Source organism: Cupressus sempervirens, chromosome 2 (genome assembly GCF_028749045.1).
Source record: "Cupressus sempervirens isolate cs-2001-9-10 chromosome 2, ASM2874904v1, whole genome shotgun sequence".
NCBI classification, from domain to species: Eukaryota; Viridiplantae; Streptophyta; class Pinopsida; order Cupressales; family Cupressaceae; genus Cupressus; species Cupressus sempervirens.
Window position 1 is genome coordinate 239,020,967 of NC_143119.1, and position 26,474 is coordinate 239,047,440.

General features: G+C 30.8%; 1 protein-coding gene across 6 annotated transcripts in view; it reads right to left on the reverse strand.

Annotated features, from left to right (window-relative positions):
- LOC149571917 (putative LRR receptor-like serine/threonine-protein kinase At1g07650) overlaps positions 1-26,474 on the reverse strand; it is a 736,132-nt gene that overhangs the window by 327,196 nt on the left and 382,462 nt on the right. For all 6 annotated transcript variants that reach the window (XM_089813322.1, XM_089813321.1, XM_089813320.1 and 3 more), the window contains one exon: positions 15,170-15,247. In XM_089813322.1, coding sequence (XP_089669448.1) covers positions 15,170-15,247 — 78 coding nt within the window. The remainder of the gene's footprint in view (positions 1-15,169; positions 15,248-26,474) is intronic.

A 26,474-nucleotide genomic window follows, 5' to 3' on the forward strand; every position in this document is an offset into this window, starting at 1 on the left:
AGGCTTTTGTCTTTGATGACTTGAGAAGTCCTAAATCCATCAAGTGAGATTGTTCAACAATCAACATCTCTACAAATGCATTAGATGTAGGCTTCTGGTAAGCAGATCCCATGGTCAACCTATGAGTATTAAAACTCAAAAAAAGAAAGCATATTCTAAAGGTAGCCTCTTTAGGATGTGATGAATCAATGTGTCATCCTTCATGGGATTTTTACAATCTTTAAGAAGTGCCCTATACTCATTGGCTTTGTTGATATAATCTTGAATTGTGTGAAATTTCTTCAGATCCCAGAGGAGTAGATCATCCTCAATCTGAAATCCCTTTTCTTCATCCACCTTACCATACAATGATTTAAGTTTATCCCAAGCTCATTTGGATTCTATACAATTGGCAATGTGAAAGAAGAGATATGTATGAACACAACTCCTGATAGCTCCTAAAGCCTTTTGGTCTTCTCTTTTCCATTCAATGAGTTCTTTAGTATCAATAGGTTTGGTAATTGTACCATCAACATAAAGACTATATCCTTTTTCCATTAATCTACTCCATGTAATATCTTTCCAAGTAGAATAGTTGCATGAAGTTAGAGGAGGATATTTAAAATCCATGATGTAGAAATAAAAAGAGCATACTAGAGAGACACAAGAACACAATACACACACCCCCTTTTCAGTCAATCAAAAGACTGCCCCAAAAAAGATGCTTTTGGCACTTTATAAGTAGTGCATGTACAATAGCCCACTTGTTAAAATGAAAAAAGTGGACTTTTTGATTTTTCTTTTACAACTACCTCATGAGGCCCAAAGCTATCACTAAGCACTATAGTTCAGATGTACAACAATTCTAAAAAGTAATCAAAGCTTTATAATGCAAAAAAATGCCTAATTCTAAAAGTGAGATTTTCGTCAACACAACCCTAGAATCTAACTTTACTTCTAAAAGTAGACAAAAAAATACATACTTTCAAAAAAAATGAAACCTAAAAAAGTGACCAGATGTGCCTATATGGAGCATTTGAAGTTGCAAAGTGTAGGATTATGTAGGTACAATCATCAAAAAATACAATTTCTACAAAATCTTTGCACCAAAACTAGAAAAAAACATGACCACTAGAAAATTTAGGAAATTCTACCCAATTTCAAAAAAAATTGCACCTAAATCAAAGTCTGGATGACCAAGTTATGGGCTTGCAAAGTCATGCTGCCAAATTGAAAAGTAATCTGGAGAGGTGTCTGGTAGGAAAGCTATAGGCTTAAATTTGATAGTCAAACAACCATCATAGTAGTTATAAAATGACTAATTTTGATGGTCAAAAGGTCATCAATTTTAAACTCATAAAAATATGATGTTAGCAAAACAGAGCCCCTTGCTAATGTGTCAAGTTGATTTCACCGTACAGATGCTGATTGAATGTATGTACTATATAAACTTGACTGATGTGGCACTATAGTGCTGAGTTGGATGATATGGCACCTACGTGGATGTGCCAGAGAGGATGTGTGGCAAGGTGTAATTCATCTATGTGGCACTATGAGCAGATGATGTGTCACACACAAGGGGGTGAATCTGTGTAGATGTGGAAGAGCCACATGGGCTTGGGAGAAGCCACTACATAGTGGACTATGCATGGTGAAACTTTGTAGGTAGGACTTTCAAACTTTTGCAGATGATAGAAAGTCCAACAGTCAGAACCAGAATATGCAAGATGCCACTAGAGGGAGTAAGAATGGTTGGATTTCACTTAATAGTAGCCAAATATATAATATGTCGATCACCAAGTATTTTATGTGTCATAATATACCTCATGTTGCCAGATTGGACATTTGAGCCAAAAACTAAAAATGCAATAGAATATTTGCGTAGGTGGTTGGAATATGTTGAGACAGTGTCGAAGATTGATTCTTGCTTGCTAGAAAATCATTTAAATGCCATCAAAAATGTTGTTGCAATCATTGGGATCTAAAAAATTATCACCAGAATGCTTGCCAAGCTCATTGACTGAAAAGAGAACTTGCAAAGTGTTTGCCACAAAGTTAAAAATAGGTTATCGAAACTTGTATGAATACAGGCAGGTGGGTTATGGGAATAATCCCACATGTAGCTTGCTAGTTGCTTTTTTGTAATTTATATAGACCAAGCTACTGCCATCAACCCAAAGCACAATGTTGTGTGGGATCATGCTCGGTTTAGGTGTAGCCAGAAATTGGCTTTGAAATGTCTAAAACTTGGTGATGCCTAGTGAAAATGTTGTACAACAGCTATTGTATGGACCACTGGTCTATGACTGAAATAATTAAACTAATGCCAAAAATTGAAAGAACAATTTCTAGAATTTCCTTTGTGTAGGGCTTGAGAGATGACAGCTTGGTTCTGCAAAAAAAATTCCCTATTGGGTACCTAAATGGCAATCTTTTTTCTCAAAAAATACAATCAAAAAATTTCTCTTCTTCTATGATGTCATTTAGAAATGTAAATTTCACATCCATTTGATAAACTTTGAAACCTTTGTATCTAGAGACAACCAAAGGAGTTCTTAGTCTTTCCAATCTTGCAACACGGAAAAAAGTTTCTCCATAGTCTATCCCTCCTTCTTGTGCACTGTAAGAATTTGCCTAAGGGAAAAATTCACCCAAGAACTAAGAACTCAAACACAAGCACAACTGTAGACCAGAAAGAGAGAGTATGATCAGAATGACAATATATTAATTCAATATATGTTGTGAAAGTACACTAGGAGTGCCTATATACAAAGGCCTCTAAGATACATCTAGAATGCCTTGTAATCAACTACATGATATGTCAACAACTAGGCACATGTCCACCAGCAATAGGTTATCCTCCATTAAGCACGAAAGTAAGTGTGGTGATGAGAGGATAAGCCTACAAGGGTGTGACATGCAAATCAATGTTGTAGACACCATGTGCCAAAATAGACTTGTGTACTTTTGTGTTGTCAACATAACAACTCAAAAAGGTGTGCAAGCTCCTAAGTGTCTCATAAAATAAAATAATAAAATAATGCAAAATGCATTAACCTAAGTAAACATAAGTAAGTGTAAATAGTAAATATGTATTTACACCAACATACACATCCATTCAAACTAATTTTGCCTTATTTCTTATGGCTTCACCATTTTCATCTAACTTGTTTTTGAACACTCACTTGGTTCCAATCACATTCTTATCTTCTATTTTGGGAACTAGAGTCCATGTTTTGTTCTTCTCAATCTGTTCAATCTCTTCTTGACAATATAGCAATATAAAAACTAATATAAATCTTTTCATATACTTTCTATACCTATTCTTATCTTCATCTTCACCATATTCATCAATCTCCCTTTTACTTTATCATCTCCAATTATGTCCAACAAATTTATGATTTAAGAAAGTTACATTTCATTGATTGAGACAAGTTTACTTATTTTTTTGGTTATTCTAGAGATGGCAGTGTTGTAGATTTTTGATTGGTGTGATATATTCGATATTTATTATTACTAACCTAGTGGCAAGTTTAGAACATGGATGCAGGTTAGAAAGCTTCATGATTTAGAGAATAGAAAGATACTTTTCTATGATAACATAGATTGTTGTAGAATGTTTATGATGAATATTATAAAGTTACTTTTGGATTTAGATGTATCTAATTATTTATGTTAGTGATGTTGTTTTTTGATGCTTCTATATTGTGCCCTATCTTTTTATTAGATCACATTGGTTTATGTGATCATATTTTATAGATTTCTTGAAGAATGTTGGTATGTTCTTGGTCATCTTATTGATGATAGTGCATTATAATATTGTAGAGCATGATTTATGGATCATAATATGCTCAAGGTTAATTGTTTGGGTCCTAGCTATGTTTTAACCAATGTATCTTGGATATGGTTGAGATTGACCTTGTACAAAATGATGAAGGTTGAATTATATATAAAGATGAAAGAATTTTTATGATGCAAAGTTTTAGGATAGATGGAAGATCATATGTATCATAATGTGCAAGCACATTTCATATGAGAGTAAGTAAAGATGTGTTAGTGCAATCTATTATTGAGTTTGAGAATTGTTGTAGCTCATTAGAGCTATGTTGGCATATCTAAGATTCTATTAGTTAGTTTATAAATTGGTAGATTATTTTCCAAAATGTATTTTAGTCCATATTAGGGTTGTTTCCCTTTTGTATCCTTGACTAGTTAGCTCTAAGTAGTGTGCCTAAAAACATGGGCATTATCTTTGTACCTTTAACAAGGTATTTATCATAGTACATCATCTAGTAGATTTGATCCCCACTATATTTTTTCCTGAACTCGATTTTCACAAAAAAATTATAGTGTTATGTGTTGTGTTGTTGTATTTTGTTCTATATTATCTATTTTTTAGATCTAAGCTCTAATGGTAATGAATTTCTTAAGGGATACATTTTTGGGACACAACTAATTTACCCCTATACTTGGTTGTGTGTGTTTCCTTATTTCTTTAGAAGGGAAATAAAAATAAAATAACTAATAACAATTAAAAATAATATCTAGAATATTTTATTAATAAGGAGAGGTAATTGTAAAATAATTTGGATAGAAAATTATTATAAGTATTAACTGGTATATGTTGAGATAAGATTGAGAAAGTCTCATGATTGATGAGGGAGATTAGATTGATAGAATTTGTATGAAATGGAACAATCATTATTTTGTCACTAATGTCAAACATACTAATTGTTGGTGAGACAATTGCTAATTTGATTTGAATGCTATCATTAGAGTTGATTGATGAAGAGGATTTAAAAAGAAAGGATAACAAGAGAACCCAAGGAAAGGTTGAGTTATTTGGTATATAAAAAGAAGTACTAAGATGAAGTAAGACATTGATATTATAGTGTATTTTTTATCAACCTAAGTTTTTAATGAAAGATTACTCAAGTGAAGACTAGAAGAAGATCAAGTAAAGAAAAGTGAATGCCAAGCTTGACCAGGTGAATAGAGGAAGCTAAAAAAATTTAGTGCAAGCTAAACATAAAATAGTGCAAGTCAAGTGAAATTTAGTATGTGCCAAGTAAAGTCTAGTTGATGTAGAGCATTAGTAAACTTTAGTGTGTGTCGAGTGAACTACTGTTGGCCAAGTATCAGAATACTATTGGTGTTGAGTGACAACATGTTTGTTCTAAGTGATAGTAAAAAGAGTTTAATTGAAGATTCATCAAATCTGAGTTGACATAAATGATTTCTTGAATTTTGTGAAGCATGTGGAAGAAAAGCTTGATAAGATGGTGGCATAGAATTCAAGGTAAACTGTTTTGAGGAAAATTCAAAGAGGATTGCCAAAAAAGTTTCTAGGGGAAGAAAAAAATAGAAAGATGGTTAGATTCAATGAATCCTATGGTAAGTGCAAGAAGTTGGATCTCAACTTTGGGCAAAAAGTGTAAGTGTTTTTCCTAATTTTGAAATTTCTTCTCAATTGATGTCAAAATTTGAGGCATTTAGAAATTGAATATAAAAAAAATTTAGGAATAATTTTTTTAGTGTTCAGAATCTAGCATTTGAATATGTAATTTATTTATGTACCCATATGATAGATTTTTTTTTTGGTATGGATCTTTATAAACCACTTTTTCAAAATGCCTATTTTAGGACCATACCACACTTGTGTACAGACACCATAATTTGACATAAATAAATAAATTTTCATAAATCCTTTTAAAGGGAGTTATCTAATACACCTAAGATTGATGACAATATTTTTTCTTAATTTTTTATTGAATAATTTTATTATTATTAATTATTAATTTGCTATAAAGGTAAATTTTAAAACCTCTCATGTACAAACACCATAATTTGATCAAAATTTCACTTTTTTCCAATTTTTTTTTTTCTAAACCTCAAAATAATTGTATATAAATTGGTGACCTATAAATTAATTTAAGAAAAATTATAAAATAAAAAAGTTATTAAAGCTTTAGTGAACTTCACTATTTTACAAATAGGTACCACCTTTCATTAAAAAATAATGCAAAAATAGTAAATAAAATCATAGCAACATAAAATTTACATTTCTTAAATAAGGACAGTGAGATCTCTAATGGGTTTTTGTTTCATAAAAAAATTTGATTGGAAAAACCCTCTAAAAATGATGGCAAGGCATGAATTTATTAGTTCAATACCTTAGCCAAATCTTCAGAGGTCAAGGCAAAGGCTTGATCTCACCAAGCCTATCCCAAACCAAAATCTAAGGTAGCAGAAAAAAATCCTACCTAATGTTGTAAGAAATGGGCACCCATTATTTGAAATTCAAAAAATGGGTACCCATCTTGAAAAAGTCAAATCGGCATATAAAATCCCCCCAAAAACAAAATTTTAAATTTTTAGAAACAGGTACCCATTTTTTAAAAGTAGAAAATGGGTTCTCGTACTCGTTTCTAAAAAATACACCATTTTTATGTTTTAAAAAATGGGTGCCCATTTTTTAAATTTTGGATCAGGTGCCCGAGCCTAAAATGGGTACCCACTTCTAAAAGAGCACAATCTCAATCCATGAACTTCCATGGAATTGAGACATAACTCCTTGCTTCCACCCCCTACATAATCCTAAGATGGACGATTGAGATGAAGCAACAAAAGATCTAAATTCTCTATTTAAGGAGATAACAAGCTAGAAGCAAAATGTGGAGCAGAGGAATAAGGTTTTACTTTGTGAAAGATTGAAAGTCTAGGGTGTTTCTTCATATAGTGGCTAAGTGAATGGATCTTCAATTGGAAAAATAAGAAAGGAGGCTCTTTTTTTGAGAGCTTGAAGGGTGAACAAGCTAATCAGACAAAGAGGTTGAATACCAAGTAGAATAGAGGACTCAATATGAGATCTATTATCTGTATGTGAGTTGTTTTATTATTAGATACTAGTTCTATTGTTACTTTCTAGAAATTGTATTAGCTAGGATAAATCCTTTGGATTAAGGTTAACCTAACAATCATTTGTAAAACTTTTTACTAGGTGACATTCTAATGGAATGTTCTAAAGTCCTCTAACAAGAATCACTACTAATAGGGTGATTAAAATTCTTAAACTAGGTCACATTTAATAGTGAGTATTGTAACCTTTAACAAGGTTGGCCTTTAATAGGGCATCACTTCAGAAGAGTGAGAATGAGTAACATGCTACTGGTGGTTTTCCCCAAATTTAGTTTCCAAGTAAAATCCTTGTATTAAATGTGTTGTGTTTCATGTTTACATTTTTGCAAATTTATTTTGACCTTGGACAGTAATCTACAAATTTTTTGGATATTGGATGATCTAATGATACATGTAATGAGATGGATATATGGAATTGAATTTGTTCAGTGTTGAAAAGTTTTATCTATACATTTGGACCTTGAATAACTGATTCACTACCCCCTCTCAATTATTCTAAACATTCCAACAATTGGTATTAGAGGCATGTGCTTGTGAGTGGACAGTTTGAAAGTACTAAAAGTTAAAGATCAAGATGTATAGAAAGGAGGTGCCCAAACTCAATAGAAACAATTTTCCTCCATGGAAAAGCCTAATGAAACTTTACCTAGGAGAATTTGGAGATTATGCTCAGTCAACTATTGATATTGAACCTGTGGATCCTACTAGTGATGCAACTATTGATGATTTAAAAAAGAAGAAAGAACACAACTAGAAAATGTTAGAGATTGCATCTTCCCTAAGCTACTCAAAATTTTAGGACATTAGGAGATGTGACATTGCAAAGAAGATGATGTAGTACAAAAAGTTTATGGAGGAGATAAGAATGTTTTAAGAGCTAAAGCTAAAAGCTTAAGAGGAAAGTTTGATGAAATGAGAATGCAAGAAGGTGAGACCATAAAACAATATTGCACAAGAGTCAAGGACATTGTTAATGAAATCATAGGAGAAAATAGAATCCTTGATGATGAGATTGTGATAAGAAAAAATATTGAGAACCCTACTTCCTATCTATGCTATTAGAGTCTTTGCAATTCAAGAACTAAGGTGTGCACCTAGTAGCAATCTTACACTTGAAGGTTTTGTTGGTAGACTCACTGCTTTTGAACTTTCTAATTTTGATTTTAAATCTGAAAGTATTGATTATGCTTTCCAAACTAAACTGACATTGAAGGAGCCTAAAGATAAAAAGAATAAAAATAGTAATCATGTTTCTAGTAACAATGATATAGATGAGGAAGATGTAGAACAACTTGAAGCATTGTTAGCTAGGAGATTTCAAAAAGGAAAAAAAAAATACAAAGTTAAGTTACCTATCATATGCTTCAACTATAATGAGGTTGGTCATATTGTTGCAAAGTGTCCAAAGAAGAAGAACAATAGAAGTGGAGATAGATTCAGAAGTAAAAGAGAGAAGAACAACAAAGATTATAAAGAAAAAGGAAAGAAAACTTGCTATATTTCTGAAGAAGAATCAAATGATGGATCAAATGATGGATCTAATGATCATGATGATGAAGGTGTGTATATTTTAAGGAAGGATGACTTAGATGAAGATCAAAAAATTGCATTAGTGTCTTATGTGAAAAAAAGTGATAGATGGATCATTGATAGTAGATGTTCACACCACATGATTGGAGACAAAAGTATGTTAATCACCCTTGAATATTATAATGCTAATAGACTAAGGTTTGGTAATGATACACCATGTTTAATAAAAGGAAAAGGATCAATTAGACTAACATATAAGATCATGTGTAAGTAATTAACTACAACTTGTTAAGTGTGTTACAACTGAGTAGTTTAAGTTGCAAGATTAAATTTGATAATAGGAAAGCCAAGATTTATGACAATGATGGAAAACTAATTAGAAATGGTGATCAAACTAGAGGTAATCTATTTTATCTTGACATGAATAATGCTACTTGTTGTAAAAATTGATGATGTATGGTTATGGCACAAAAGGTTATGTCATGTAAATTTTGATAACCCTATTAATATTAGTAAGATGAAGAGAGTCAAACATTTTCTAGAGTTAAAGAAACCTAATAATATGGTTTTTGATGGGGACACTACCTAAGCTTAGAATGGACACAACAGGAAAGGGAAAATTTTATTAACTATAAAAATATGCTAGTACACTTAGTGTAAAGAAACAGACTCCAAAATAGGCCCTATGGGCTTACAATAGCATAAAACTAGAGATAATTTCTTTTCCCAGTACCTTCTCTCCAACTCCACTCTGAATTGCCTTTTACACTACTAGAAATATTCTTAAATAGACCCCAGAGGGTTAAGGATTAGGAATACATTCTAGAAAGTGCTAGTTGGCATCCACTGACCAAATAGAAGGCTCTAGAAGTTGCATTAGAAGTTGGCATAAAATCAGAAGAATCCAGAAATGGTAACCGAACTTTTGGGAGGCATAACTTTTGAACTGTAGCTCCAATTGATGAACCGTTTACATTTTTGGAAAGCTCTCAAAGCACTCTATAGCCCTATGGACCAGATTTTCTTGTCCCCCATTTTTAGCCCTTTTCAAGGTCATTTAATGCCCCTAACTTGACTTTGAAGCATTCTTGGGAGGTCTCCAAAAATTGAAAAACTGCAATAACTTTCAAATGGTGGGGCCTTTTGACCTGGTTCTTTTTCTGGAATGCTCTAAATTAAATTACATTCATCTAGCCAATATACACCTTCTAGTTCACCAAAATGATGGCTCAATTACATACTCTTATTTTTTCAGCATTTACATGTATCCCAAGGTGATTAAAAACTCTAACCCAAAACACTAATAGTGGAACTATGAGAGTTGGAACCTTTATTTGAACCAAATGGGTATCCAAAAATGAAAACACATGAAACAAAAACTAAGTCTAAGTGCATTTTTTTGGATGACACAAGATTGCCCTTATACCTTTGGATGCTCCTGCATTAGTTTACAAACAATGTCAGCTATGAAAAATGACAAAATCTACTTTCAAGAGTAAGACTCATACTTCTAAGGAAATTTTGGGATTAGTACATATTGATGTATGTGGGCCAATTGATGTGCAAAGCTACAAAGGTGAAAAGTGTATTATCCTATTTGTTGATGATTATTTTAGAATGATGATACTTATGTTTTTGAAACAAAAATCTAATACTTTTCAAATGTTTAACTGGTAGTTGGCTAGAGTTGAGAAGGAAATAGATAAAAGCCTGAAATGCTTGAGATCTATTAGAGATGGTGAATTTACATCAAATGAGTTTGAGATATTTTGTAATGAAAGAGGAATGAAGAGATAAAATTCTACATCTAGAACCCCTCCACAAAATGAAATTGCTAAAAGGAGAAATAATTTAGTGATGGATTGTGCTAGAACACTGATGATGTAGAAGAATGTTGCTTTGAAATATTAGAGAGAAGCTATAAGTACAACTATTTATACCTTTAACAAATTATAAGTCAAGAAAGGTACAAATGTTACACCAATTGAGCTATGTTATGGATACTCTCCAATGTCGAATATTTTAGGATATTTGGAAGAAAATGTTACATTCTTAAAGATAATAGGAATTGAAAATTTGATGCAAAAAATGAAGAAGGTATATTCCTAGGATATTCCGCAAGAATTAAAGCTTATAAGTGTTTGAATACTTACACTAACAAGGTTGTGGAAAGTGAAAATGTAAAATTTGATGAATACATAGAGGTATATGAAGATGAACCTATGAAGGAACCTGAAGAATACAAGACTTTTGTATATTTTTATGAAGATATGCCTACTGATTAAGGTGTTGTAACTCAAGTTTTAAATCCACAAGAATTAGTGACTACCAAGTAACATATGAATGTCAAGTTGCATTCAAGTGCCAAGCTATAGTTAGGAGCCAAGTTATAGATAGAAGGAGAAACACGTTCTGATACAAAGATCAGTTTGCAAGAAATACATGTTGAATTACTTGACAGAGAAGTACATAATGATTTTGAAGTTGATGAAATATCTATTGGAGAAAGAAGAGAAAAACCAAGGCTATAAAAATATGTCAGAAGACATCAACCTACTAAACAGATTCTTGGAGATAAAGTAGGTGGAACATTGACCAGAATCAAGTTGAGAAATGAATCATGTTTACTAAGTATGCATGAACCTAGATTAGTGAAGGAAACTTCAGAGAGTGAATATTATATCCAAGCTATGAAAGAAGAAATTGATCAGATTGAAAAGAATCAAACTTGGAAATTAGTAACTAGATCAGAAAACAAAAATGTTATTGGAACCAAGTGGGTATACATAAATAAACTAAATGAAAATGGTGAACTCACAATGAAAAAAGAAAGATTAGTATACAAAGAAATTGTAAAAGAAGAGGGACTTGACTATGGAGAGACATCTTCCCCATTAGCAAGATTGGAAGGAGTAAGAACATTTCTTTCTTACTTTGCATACAAAGAATTCAAAGTTTACCAAATGGATGTGAAGTCTACATTTTTTAATGGAATACTAGAAGAGGAAGTCTAAATTAAATAACCAAAGGGATTTGTTGATCCAAATAAGAATATTATGGTATGTAGATTACACAAGGATTTATATGGTTTAAAGAAAGCATGTAGAACATGGTATGAAAGAAAGCACAATTACCTTGTGAAGATTGGTTTTGAGAAGATTGAAGAAAACAACAATCTATACTTGAAGATTGAAGTTGGCAAAGATATTTTTCTAGCTGAAATATTTGTTGATGAAATCATATTTGGAGGCCAAAATGCATTATGCAAAACATTTGCAAATGAAATGATGAAAGAATTTGAGATGTCTATGTTTGGTGAGATTAGATTCTTTGTTGGTTTATGATTATATCAGATGAAGTATGGTATCTACATTACTTAGTCAAAGTATGTGAAAGAAATCTTGAAAATATTTGGTATGGAGGATTCTAAACTAGTTAGTTCACCTATGATAATAGGACATAAAGTATCCAAGACCGACGATTCTACTAAAGTGAATCAAACATTATACAGGTCTATGATTAGGAAATTACAATATGCAATGCATAACAAACCTAATAGTGCACTAGTTGTTGGGATTGTTGCAAGATTTTACACAAATCCTAAGGAAGATCACTTGATGATTGTCAAAATAATTATTAGATATCTAAAAGGAGATGAAGATTATGGTTTATGCTACAAAAAGAATGACAAATTTGATTTGAAAGCATATATAGATGCTGACTAGGCTAGAAATATTGATGAGAAAAAGAGTACAAGTGGTGAAGAAATTTTATTGGGAAAGAGATTAGTCTCATGGACTAGTAAGAAATATAATTGTATTTCACAATCTATTGCTAAAGTTGAATATGTTGTTGTTGTGAATTACACAAATGTGGTATGGATCAAATAGTTACTCTTGAAAGGAATGAAGGAAGAGATTGTTGAACCTATTGCGATTTATTATGAAAATACAAATTCTATTAACATATCTAAGAACCATGTGATGCATACAAAGACTAAGCATATTGAAATCAAGTATCATTACTTGAGTGAGTTTGTCCAAGACAAAGAAGTGAAAATGGAATATGTGAATATAAAAGAACATACAACTTATAAATTCACAAAATCTTTACCTAAGGATGCACATGAATATCTTAGAGGTAAATTAGGGGTTATACTCCTATCCAAAGCTACTTGAGAAGCTAGAGTATTGCCCTTAATCAATTGAAGCTGAATTTTGTATCTTACAACTTGATGTAGTGGATCTTACATTAGGAACTACCTGGAGTGTGAAAGGATCTAAAACAAAAGATTCTATAGTCACATGCAAGGTGATAGAGGGAGAACTTGAATTAGAGAAATCAATGTATTAAGATGTCAAGTCTTTAGCATTATTGTCAAAGAGGAAGAAACACTAAAGAGGGAGAAACTGGAGAGCTTACTCAAAGAAAAATATTCCCAACTTAGAGGAAGATATGTGAAGGAAATATTTTACCAAATAAAAATTATTTACTAAGAGGGAGAAATACAAAGGTTAGAGGTTAGAACTTATAGAGAAATTAAAAAAAGATGATAGAGGGAGACAATTATTTTTGGTATTGTTATTGGTATTGGTTTTCCATCAATGCCAAAGAGGGAGATTTATGAGATAAGATTGAAAAAGTTTGATGACTAATGAGAGAGATCAGATTGATGGAAATTGTATGGAAGATTCATTATTTTGTCACTAATGTCAAACCTACTATTTGGTGAGACAATTGCTAATTTGGTTTGAATGCTATCATCAAAGTTAATTGATGAAAAGGAAGGATAACAAGAAAACCTAAGGAAAGGTTAAGTTATTTGGTATATAAAAGAAGTGTTAAGACCAAGTAAGACATTGATATTATAGTGTATTGTTTAAATACCTTAGGTCTATAAATGCTAAGCTTGATTGAGTGAATAGAGGAAGCTAAGAAAATTTAGTGCAAGCTAAGAAAAAAATAGTGCACACTGAGTGGAAGTTACTATGTGTCAAGTAAATTTTAGTTGTTGTTGAGCATCAGTAAACTTTAGTATGTGTTGAGTGAAATAGTGTTGGTTGAGTGTTAGAATACTATTGGTGTGGAGTGAGAGCATATTGATGTTGAGTGATAGTGAAAAGAGTTTAATCAAAGATTCATCTAATTTGAGCCAACATAAATGATTTCATGAATTTTTTGAAGCATGTGGAAGATAAGCTTGATGAGCTATTGACATAAAATTCAAGGTAAACAATTTTGAGGTGAATTCAAAGAGGATTGCAAAGGAAGTTTCTAGAGGAAGAACAAAATAGAAAGATGGTTAGATTCAATGAATCCTACCTAACCCTAAGATGGATGATTGAGATGAAGCAAAAAAAGATCTAAATTCTCTATTTAAGGAGATAACAAGAAAAAAGGAAAAAAGTGGAGCATAGGAGGAAGGTTTGAATTTGTGAAAGACTAAAAGTCTAAGGTGTTGCTTCATATGGTGGCTAAGTGAATGGATCTACAATTAACAAACTAAGCAAGGAGGCTTAAGGATTTGAGATCTTGAAGGGTGAACAAGCTAAGGAGATGAAGAGGTTGAATGCCAAGTAGAATGGAGGATTGAATATGAGATTTATTATCTGCAAGTGAGTTTTCAATTATTAGATCATCATCCTACTATTACTTTCTAGTAATTGTATCAATTAGGATATTGACCTAATATTCATTTGTAAATCCTTTAACTGGGTGACATTCTAATGGAATGTTCTAAATTCCTCTAACAAGGTTCACTCCTAATAGGATGATTAAAATCATTTAACTAGGTCACATTTTGTAGTGTGTATGGTAAATTTTAATAGCATTGGCCATTAATAGGGAATTACTTCAAAAGAGTGAAAATTAGTAGCATGTTACTAGTAGCTTTTCTCAAATTGGATTTCCACATAAAATGCTTCTGTCAAATGTGTTATGTTTCATGTCTATATTTCTACAAAGTTATTTTGACCTAGGATAGTAACCTACAAAGTATTTAGATATTGGATGATCTAATGATGCATGTAATGAGATGGATATATGGAATTGAATTTGTTAAGTGCTAAAAAGTTTTATCTATACATTTGAACCTTGACTAATTGATTCACCTCCCAAGTTATTCTAAACATTGCAACATAATAGACAATAACACAAAGAAGAGTATTTTTTCTAAGCAATTACATGTGCACACACACACGCACACACACACACACACACACACACACATCCCTAAATATTAAAATAAAATTTAACTATATAGATTAAAAATATAGTTTCAAGAAGATTATAATGAGTTAAATGAGAAAGTGAAAGAAGATAAAGAAATAAGTTTCATGGTATGTTCAGGTAAAAAAATTGTAGGTATACAAACATAATCAAATGCAAGATTCAATTTTGTCACGAGGCTTTGTCTTTATAATAAATAAATTTTACAACATCTCATATGTAAAAAAGTAATTATGCATTATTTTTTCAAATAAGTGACACTAAATTAAAATTCAAGAATACATTTTAAAATATTTCTATATTTTTATTCTTATACTTTTCTAAAGTTACAATACATTTTGTTAAATTATGGAATTTTAACCATATTATCTGTATGGTCACCATGATGCTACACATTGTAATTATTCAAGTGTATTTACTTTAAATTAGATAAAGAAGGCACCTTTATACATGAAAAATATTTATAGAATGATAAGGAAAAATAGATTAGAATTTGATAATATTTCATACTTACAAATATTGTATATTTGCATCTTTTATTTTTTCTAATGTAGGGGGAATCGATCCTGTCAAATTGTTGAATCTTAAATCCCTGAAAAGTAAAATTCAATTTCATTAATAATATTTGAAATTACTTTTCTCATATAGATAGTTTATAAATAAAATAACCATTAGAATTTAAATATTAATAACTAAACCTATTAAATGTAATTTATAATTCAACGACATAAATAATAATTAGAAAAAATTCACAAGTTTTATTGATCATTATATTTAATTTTTTTTCCTACATATTTATGCTTTCTTTTCAAATAAAGAGGGTGAGAAAACATAAAACTAAAAAGAGATGTACAAAAAAGGAATGTCCAACAACACAAGAAAGAATAATTGATTAAACATTATTATTTTCCACAACTAATTTCTCTAATCTACCATATGAATATCTTATGATGACCTTAATCTTAAAATCCACACCTTGCATTCACTTAGATGACCATTTGGACAATAAATATGCTACTCAAATTATCTCCCTAAAAATATGAGAAAAACTAACAAAGCATAAAATATTGTATTAGTAGGGGTATATTGACATACTCGTCCATATACAAGTTGAGTACAAAATGTACAACCTCTCCTAAAAAGAAACCAAACTCAACATTGATAACCCCAAATTCTATTTGTATTAGGTCATAATATGATGGATAACTCAATAGTTCATATGTAGTTTTTCCTACACAAGTGGTTGTTAGTAATTAAGTAACCAAATAATTAAATGGACAAGGAGATCAAAAAATAATATAAAAATATACAATTTGGCTACTCCAATCACCTATCCCACAAGATTGAACATTTTTGCACTACATAAGAACTAACATAAGTTGAAAATAAATTAAAATTATTTCTAATGGGTTGTTTAAAGTATACTCATAAGATCTAAAAAAAGGGAAACAATCAATACAATTACAAGAGATTTTGTAGAAATGATATAAAAATACAGTATCTAAGGATATCAACCATTTGAATACTTAGCTTACATTTAAAATTTAAACTTCAATAAAAGACCCATGAAATTATAAGATAGACATCCAAAAATTATAACATCTATACTACAATCTTTAAAAGAAAATGTCCAACCAATTATCAGTTATCCAAGGTTCAAAAAACTCCCAATGAAACTTATTAGTGCTTAAAAAAACACATGCATATAACTTCTTCCTATAAACCTTGCATGCATCCATTAGATCATTCAAAACATAAACTTGTAAATTATTATCCTAAGTAAAAACAAGTTTGTAGAAATGTAAACACGAAATATAACAGAATCATTCACACATGTGATAGTAGGATTTTACATGGAAACCCAATTTGAGAAAAACCACCAGTAACATGCTACTAATTCTCACTCTTCTAAAGTGATTTCCTATGAAAACTCAACCCTATTAAAGGTTAGAATACACAATGTTAAATGTTATGTGGTTAAAGGATTTTAGTCACCTTATTAGGAGTGAGCTTTGTTAGAGAACATTAGACCTTTCCATTGTAATTGCACCTAGTTAAAGGATTTAAAAATGATAATTGGGTCAACCTTATGTTGGGATTATAGATAGAGTAATTGAGAGGGGGGGGGTGGTGGTTGGTGAATTAGTTACTCACAAAAATTAAGATGTCTTAAGGATCTAGTTACTATTGATACTCGGTAAACAAATGTTGTAACTCGATAAATTAAACGATTACCTATCTTCAAGCATTCCTACATGTAACTAAAAACAAAATGAACACAAGAGACACCAGATTTAACGTGGAAACCCAATATGGGAAAAACCACCAAGTAACTAGTCACCAATTTTTTACTCTTTTGAAGTGAGCCCTTTTAGGAGCCAACCCTGTTAAAGGTTACAATACACACTGTTAGGTGTGACCTTGTTAGAGGATTTAATCACCCTATTAGGAGTGGCCTTGCTAGAGGTCTTTAGAACAATTCAACTAAACTATCACCTTGTTAGAGGATTTATAAAATGGCTATTAAACCAACTCTATTAAGAGATTTGAAATCACTACTACAATGGTTAGAAAGAAACAATCAATTGACCTAAACAAGATGCAACTAAATTTGCTGACTACATGTCTTTTTTCAACATCATTAGATCCTCCTTGATCAAATATAGCTTTGTTGATCCTCAATGATCTCTGATCATCCTTCAAATTTTCTTCCACAATAATCAATCTTCATATTACATTAATTCCACTTCCACTTCACTCACACTTAGAATTCACAACTTGACCTCTTAATTATACCATTCAGATTGTCAAGTCGGCCCATTTACATGTTACATTTACCAATAAACTATACATCAGTTAGCTACAAATATTACTCTAAACAAATAAATGTTATTTGATAAAATAATGAAATCCTTTACTGACCAACCCTGGTTGGTAAATACTACTTCCAGAAATTTTTTAAGTTAACCTTCTTGACTTGGTTAACATTGCAATATCTATAAAATCCTTTGACTACTGAGGTTACTCAGTAAGAACTAGATTCCTTCATGAGAGCTTGATAAGAACAACTTTTACCACATTTCCTTTGATGGCCAAGTGAGCTTGGTAAGAACTATTTCTGCCACATTTCCTTTGATGACCAAGTAAGCTCAGTAAGAATTGTTTACTCAATAGATTTTGTCCTTTTGCCTCGCTAACCATCCGAGCTCGGTAGACTCTATCCTTTTCCTTGTTGACCTTATGAGCTTAGTAGACTCTATCTAATTTGTGATATGACATTTGTGTGACATCAAAGACAACACATAATTGAACAATTATATCCAACACCTTAATCCAAAGGATTTTACCTAAACTGATACAATTATTAAAGAGTAATAATAAGGCTTGATCTGATAACAAAATACAACCCACTTTATAGATTATAGGCATCTATTTAGTCCTCTCTTTTTCTTGGCTTCATTCACTTCAGCTCTAATAGCTTGTTCACCCTTTAATCATTCATCCTCTTAAGTCTTCCTACTTTGCATGCTGATTGTAGACTCATTCTTTAGGCCAACATATGAAACAACACCCTAGACTCCTTGTCTTCTTTGGGATCTCACATATGCCAATTGTTTCATCTAGCCTTGCATTCCCTTATAAAGAGAATTTAGATATTTTTTCACTCAACCACAATTGTCCATTTTAGGATTAGGTAGGATTCATTGAGTCTAACCATCTTTTTATTTTTTCTTCCTCTAGAAACTTCCTTTGTAATCCTCCTTGAATTTGACTCAAAATGGTTTATCTAAAATTTTGTGCCACCAACTCATCATGCTTATCTTCCATATGGTTTACATAATCCAAGAAACCAAACTTGTTTTCTTAGATTCATCAAATTCATGATCAAATCCATAATGTTGTCACTCGATATTAACTTGCTTCCAAAGATCGATACATATTGCATTACTCAACATGAACTAAAGTTTACTAGTGCTCAACATCAACTAAACTTCACTCAACATCCACTCAGTTTCACTTAGCTCGACACTATCTACAATTCAATCGGTAAACACTAAAAATCAACTTTTCTTAGCTCCAATTGGTTTTCTGCTCGACTTACACTAACATTTCTCGACACCTATTGTGTAGTTTTTAAAGCTTAGCAGACTCAATTTGTTTCACTCGTTCTTCTAAACTTTCATCAGTGTATCCATCCTTTGCAACGTTAAGCAGATAATCAATCCACTATGTTATCACTATCTTAATTGATCTTTATACTTCTTTTCCATATCATAACTTCACCTTTCCTTTAGGTTCTCTTGTTATCTCATTTGATCAAATCCTCTTCATTAGTCAAACAAATGATATTACTCTGATCAACTAAGAAATTGTCTCTCCAGTAAGTAGTAGGTTTGACATCAGTGTATCCATCCTTTGCAACCTTAAGTAGATAATCAATCCACTATCTTATCATGAACTGAATTGATCTTTATACTTGTTTTCCATATCATAACTCAACCTTTCCTTTAGGTTCTCTTGTTATCTCATTTGATCAAATCCTCTTCATTAGTGAAACAAATGATATTACTCTAATCAATTAAGAAATTGTCTCTCTAGCAAGTAGTAGGTTTGATATCAGTTGCAAAACAATTATTAAAACACGTATCAATCTTTTATAAAAAAAAATAGATCAAAAGATTTCTCAAATCTTATCAAACTGCACAACCATAATATCCATGTGCATATGCAAGACAAAATATGTTGGAATGTGAGGTTGATAGTTTATATTTATATCAATGTCCTTATCTCAACCTTTAGTGTATAACTTTTTCTTTATGTATGGTTCATGAACATTCATTGAACATTAAATATTGGCATAACTGACCTAACAAGTTGCTAATGTAGAGAAGAATTGATGGATCAAGCATGCTAATCATTTATACTATTTGTCATTAATGTCAAACTATTTAGAATTTTTTTTTGACTTGTTACCATATTATTTGATGATTATTATACAAGAAAATTCTTTAGAATGACACATAGGTATGACTATAAGGGACTTATTGGGTAATAGTTGAAAAAAACATTGGGAAGAAGTTTAATGGTTGGATTGCATATTTAAATGGATTATATATTTATAATAACATCTAATAGTTTTAAAGACATATATTATTAGAGGAGATACCCTATTTGATATCTTGTTGGTGAAAGAGGATAAGGAACCTTATTAGAACAAATAGTATCTTATCAAAGTTAAAAGCCCTAAGGTACAGAAAGTCAAAGTTAGTATTAGAGATTGGAAAGAAAAGAAGGATCAAACATGAGGAATATAGTAATGATGTAATGATCTAGGAAGAGAAGATTGTTCAAGAGGCATTTGTAAAAGACAAATTAGATAATAATATCACATGATAGAAAAGATGAGATGATGGAATTATGATACTTGGATCTAAGTTTAGGTTTTTAATGTTTTAAAGAACATCTATTTTAGGGAATGAATAAGAAAAGTTAGGTATATTGAGTTAGGCTATTTTATTTGAGAAAGAAAAATATAAAGAAGAAGAAGTTGATAGTGTTATGATTAACAAAACAAAAGCAACAATTACATAAATATATAACCAATATCATAAAATAATAAACTATGCAAAAGAGTGTTAGAAATGTTTAGAATAACTTGGAGGGGGGAGGGGGGGTTGAATTAGTTACTCAAGGTTTGTGTGTACCACATGAAAAATTAAACAATAAACATTTCACTATTATGCTTATACTATTGTTGCTCAGTCTCTACTATAAAATTATCATAAACATATCTTGCATTGCATAATGAAAATATAAACACACATAAAGCATTCATCATAGTTTTGACACTTGAATTTTATGTGGAAACCTAATTTTGGAAAACCATTAGCAACATGTCACTCTTTTTCACTCTTTCAAAGAGATCCCTATTAGGATCCAACCTTGTTAAAGGTTACAAAACACACTATTAAATGTGACCTAGTTAGAGGATTTAATAACCTTATTAGGAATAGCCTTATAAGAGGACATTGATCATTCTATTTAGAACATCTCCTCATTAAAGGATCTACATAGAATGTTAAGTCTTCAAATGAATGTTAGGTTAAACTTTGTTAAAATTATTTTGATACAAACTATTTACAAGGATAAGAAAAAAATAATAATAAGTTTTGATCTTTTTTATTACAGCTCACTTTTGTAGGTTCAAACCTCTATTCAGTCCTTATGTTGGTTTACTAATAAGCTTTTTGTTGTCATCTCTAATCTTGATTTTCTTCGACACCCTTCAAGCAGTTAGTCCACTCTTCATATTAACATTGAAGCCTTCTTCTCTAATGCACTTATCAATAAAAATATCATATCTAAAAGCTTTCTTCTTTAGCTCCACTTTCACTTACACTTGTGCATTTTTGATTAACCTTGCTTTATATATTTCTCTTCACATACAAGCTCATGCATACATAAACACAAAAATAAAACCAATTGTTTGAATGTTTACCTCTTTAAATAGACAATTCATGCTTTACCATTTTCTACATCCATTATAGATCTTAGGGTTTACAATTAGGTTCATTCAATTCAATGTATCTATCCATATTTTTGATAATCCTCTAGAAACTTCTCTAGAAGCCATCTATTAGATCTTCACCTAATATTCTCCTTGAATTTAATGATCCAAGTCATCAATATTATCTTCAACATGTTTTAGATTTCTTAAGAAATCAACTAAGTCAACTCAATCTTACAATTTCATTAAATTTATTATCTTTACTATTGCTTGACAATCTTTAAATTTAGATACTCAGTCATCACTACAATACTTGGTCTCTATGAATCTTTCTTGACTTGGCATCAACTAACTTGCTTGGTTGATGCTAATTCTTGGTCAACGCTAGTTTTTCACGACACCAACTATAGCTTGGTTGACACTAGCATTACTCAACATTCCTTAGTATTTTACTCTTCTACTTAGCTTGGCTTATCTTTCATGATATATAAAATTACTTTTCTTTATCAAAGTCCATCTAATCAAATTTCCATTGTAACATCCTTTTCATAACTTCAACCTTTCCTCTAGGTGCTATAGTTATGATCAAATTTTCAAATTAGGTAGTGATATGTCTCATCTATAGATTTGACATCAATGACAAAATAACAATTATTCCAATTGTAAGTTTCATACAATCTCCCTCTTTGGCATTGATGGAAAAATATCAAATATATGAATAGTAGTATTTATTATGTTACCATATAATCCAAAAGATTTCATTTTGATTCCCTTCGCTAAATCACTCTTAATGTCTCCCTCTATTATAATAATCTTTCTCTTTGTAGGTTTCACCCTCATTAAGTAATCTCTTTGTCTGTATATTTCTCCCTCTTAAGTAATCTCTCCCTCTTAAGACTACTTTTGAGGTTATTTGTAATTTTTTGAATGAGTATGCTATTACATTTGGGCATAGAAATGAAATTGGTAATGGATATGAATATTGTATCTCTTTTTTTGAGATTCTACAATTATGTTATTATCATGGGGTCTAGTTGGTACATTCAATAGATTACTATCCTCAAGGAAACAACCAAGCTGAATCTATTAACAAAAATTTGGTTAACATCATAAAATAGCTAGTATTAGAAAATTAGAAAATTAGTAATAAGAGGCTACAAGAAGATCTATAGGAGGATAAGGTTATTATTGAAAAATATCTTGGGATTTCTTCATTTAAATTAGTCACTGATATAAGAAGCTACATGAAGATTTACAAACTTCAAACCTTTTTGTAAGATGCCACATTTTTAGATGGAGTCAAGAAGAGGATTATGTACTTGACAAAGTTAGAAGAAGAAAAGGAATTTATGATTGAAAATATAACCCAACATCACAAAAGGGTTAAAAATATTTTTGAGAAAAGAGATAGTTCTTGTAAACTCAAAGAAGGAGATATGATCATACTTTGGGATAAGTGGAAAGAGCCCAAAGGTATGCTCAAAAAAATTAAACTTCTATAGAGAGGTTCATTCAAGATACATCAATTTTTTGGACTAAATTCCTTAAAGATTAACTATTTAGACAATGTGGTCTTACCATTATTATATTATGGGAAATATAAATATATATATCAATTATAAAATAAGTAATCCTTGTATTTATACTATAGTAGACAAGTTTCTCTTTGAGTTTTGTATAGTAGTTTTGTGTTTGGTTTTACTAGTTTCCTTTCCATTCAAGTCTTTTAAAATTCTTTCTTCTTGTAAAACCAAAGAGTTTGAGTCCATTTATTCATCAATTCTACTCCTTGTCCCTAGTCAGAGCCAATTTTTTCCATAATTTGTTTACTAAGTGTATAAGTGGTAATATGAACCTTTTAAGTCTTGATAAAATCCCATTTTATCACACAAGTAGCTAAATGTTAGGTTATGAAAAAATCATCCATCTATTGGATTATTGAGAATTATCTTCTAGTTGAACTTTTATGTTTGGACTCTATGGTCTAGTAGAAAATTTGGTCTTCATCAAGGACATTGAAATTATTTTAGTCTATAGATAGTCTCTTTCTTAAATATATCCACAAAAATTTGGTAGTTAGGTTATATTGAAACCTAGCAAGTGGCAATTCAAGTCTCAATTTCAAAAAAATTATGTTTTGACTACTTAATGTGATTAGGATTAGAAGCTAAGTAGCGCATTTTCTAAAACTTTTAAGGGAATTTAGACAAAGTTCCCCCTAGGTAAAGTTCTTCCTAAAGTAGAATGATAAAGTGGATTTTAAAAGACAAAATAGCTTATTAAGAAATAGAAGATTATGATGAACCAAAATTCCTAATTCCTCTTATGAATCTAAAGTAACAAGGTTGTTGTATGATAGGGTCATGTTGTAGCAAAAATATTAACCTATTAATTCCTAATACAACCTCTAGACTTATAGAACATATGAGGTGGTCAAGCCATGTCATGAATCCTAAAGGGAAATATTGGTAGTTAGTACACCCCTCGTTAGCCCCTTAGAATTACCCAAGGAGATTCAAACCTATAACCAAGGTTTCGTACCACTTTTTACAAGCTAGGGTTGTTACTAAACCAAAAGATCAACCACTCATTGTTCAATACAACTACTAGGCTTACAGAAGATAGTAGTTGGTTAAGATATGCCACAAATCCCAAATGGGAATGTTGTTAATACAATAGAGGCTAAAATTCTTACATTCAAAAGAGATCCTCCCCATGGAGAAGAAAATACAATAATAATCATGGTATTAAAGGATAATCAAAAGGGTAGTGAATTGAAGGACATAAAAACAAAGAAGATCAGGATATAAAGGAACTAAGTGCTTAATTTGGGATTCAAAAATATCAAAGTCATACAAATATTTTTGAATTCTCTATAAACTATTCAAATCCTTTTTGACATATGACTACCTATTATATATATTAACCTTTAATGATAAAATTATTCATAATGGGAATGTCATACATAGGGTTTAGCACATTTAATTTCATTTACGTATTACAAATCCAAAGTAACCTTGAACTAACCAAAAATTTATAAATAAGGATTGAGTTAGAGAATAATGATTAGAATGATAAATGAAATTTTTAGATGAATTAAAATCTCTAAAATAGGTTCAAAAAATCTCACAAAATATTGAATTCTTTATTTTCCATTTTCTATATCTACAAAACGGATCATAGATATTATGCTTATAATCCTTTGAATGACATAGAAAGTGAATGTACAAAAATTGGAAATACTAAATTGAGTTGTTATGATTTGATAAATTTAATCAAAAGGATGAAATACAAGTCCATATGCCTCATTAAATAAAATTTTATTGATAGTGGATTAATCTAGGCTATTGATTTTCCTATTTTTATTTGGTCTTCAAATATTATAATGAACCACATCATGATATTGAACCCTAAAAGCTAGTAGATAATGAATCTTGTTAATATGGTGTTGATCACTCTAGATAGGAGCAAAAACCAAAATTTACTTTTGAATGCCTAAAAGAGAAGAATTTATAATGTGGAACTTTTCATTGGATACTTTAACATAAGAGAGGAAAGTTCATAATAGAGGGGTTTCATGTTTATAGAATGGTTCCAAATGAGATAGCCTACTCAATAAAATATTCTAAAAATTATCTATGGAAATAGTGTTAAAAAATAAATTTTGAACATTCTAATACTTCTCTAGAGAGTAAGTGAAAATGAAGAAGCCTTAAACTTTGAAAAATGGTGGTTATTCATTATAAAAACCATCTATTAGATGCATTAATTAAGAACAAATACATAATGATAGAGTAACTAGGATGAGTAAGACCACAAAGAATTTATAATCTTTCTTTATGTCATCATAAATATGTTGAAGACAATTATTCAATTGTATATCAATCATTGATGTTACAAAAATGTCACACTATTAGTAGTAACCAAGCTAGAAAGACTCTAGTATTAGCTGAGCAAGATTTAGAAGGAACAAAGTTCAAAGATATAGTGTAAGCTGAGTTATGTTGTTTAATAAAGGATTGCTCTATAAAATAAGTTAGGTTGGTTACTAAAGGAGATCTAGTGTAAACCAAGTCAAGTCATTTACCAAATGAATTCAGTGTCAGCTGAGTGACATCATAATTTATTTGTTAGTTATGTAATTATTACTAGCCAACCTAGTGGATATTAATTATTTATTTGCAAAGGGTCTTGAATCTAACTTGACATTAGGTTTCATATATATGAAATGTCAAGTAGTGGATTGAAGAACAAAAAAGAAAAGAAAATGAAGAAGATAAAAAGATGTGAATTAAGAGGGATATCTGATTAAGGGAAGAATATCCAAGGAGCTGTAAAGAATATTCTAATTAGGGAGTGTTGGAATTAAGTTATTATTGCCATTAGTGACAAAACTTATCTATATTAGTATAGCTACCAAGCTCAACACCTAGTTTCCTATGCTCACTAAGTATTCTAGTGTTAACCAAGCTTCAAAGTGTTCAATAGTTTACACTGAGAAAAATAGTGACTACCAAGTGAATACATGAAATGTGAAGAACAATAGTGTCTACTAAGCTTCACAATGTCTACTAACTAGTAAGTTTGTGTCATAGAAATTCAGTGTAAACTGAGCTTTGGAAGAAGTGGTGTTTACCGAGTGAAGCAAGGTAAACTCAATGTGTATTATCTACCAAGTGACACTACATCTACCGAGTCACCATTGGTCATCGAGTTAATAACTACATCAAGTGATCAATATGGACTGAGCCTTCACTTCTACTAAGCGCATGATGATGCCATGTAATTAGTGGATGCTAAGTGTCAGAAGGTCACCAAGTCAATTTAGTGAACCTGCGTTATTTACTATTGGGCCAAATTTGTAATGTGTTGTTCACTTGTATTTTGGTTGACCTTGTAGTTTTATAAATTTGAAAGGTATATACTATGAAGTTTTTTTTGAGAAATGCATGCGGAGGATTATTAGCAGTAGTTTAAGGAATGCAGCAAGTTCAATACAGAAGCATAAAAGTCATATCTATCACATAAGGTGATCAGTGCATAAAGGATCTTATAAGAAATCAATTGTAAGTAGATCCACTACTTCATCCTAATAGGTGAATTGATTTATAAATCCTTTAACAAGCTATACTTAACAATCTTTGTATAAATCTCTTAACCGAGTGCATACTTCATTGTATGTTTGTAAATCCTCTAACAAGGTGGACCTAGCAGTCGCCTGTGCTCCTAGTAGGACAGATCACTAGAAGTAGTCAATGTAAGCCTTAACAAGCCAACTTTGTGTTGTAGTAGAAAAGTTTTGTGGGTACCA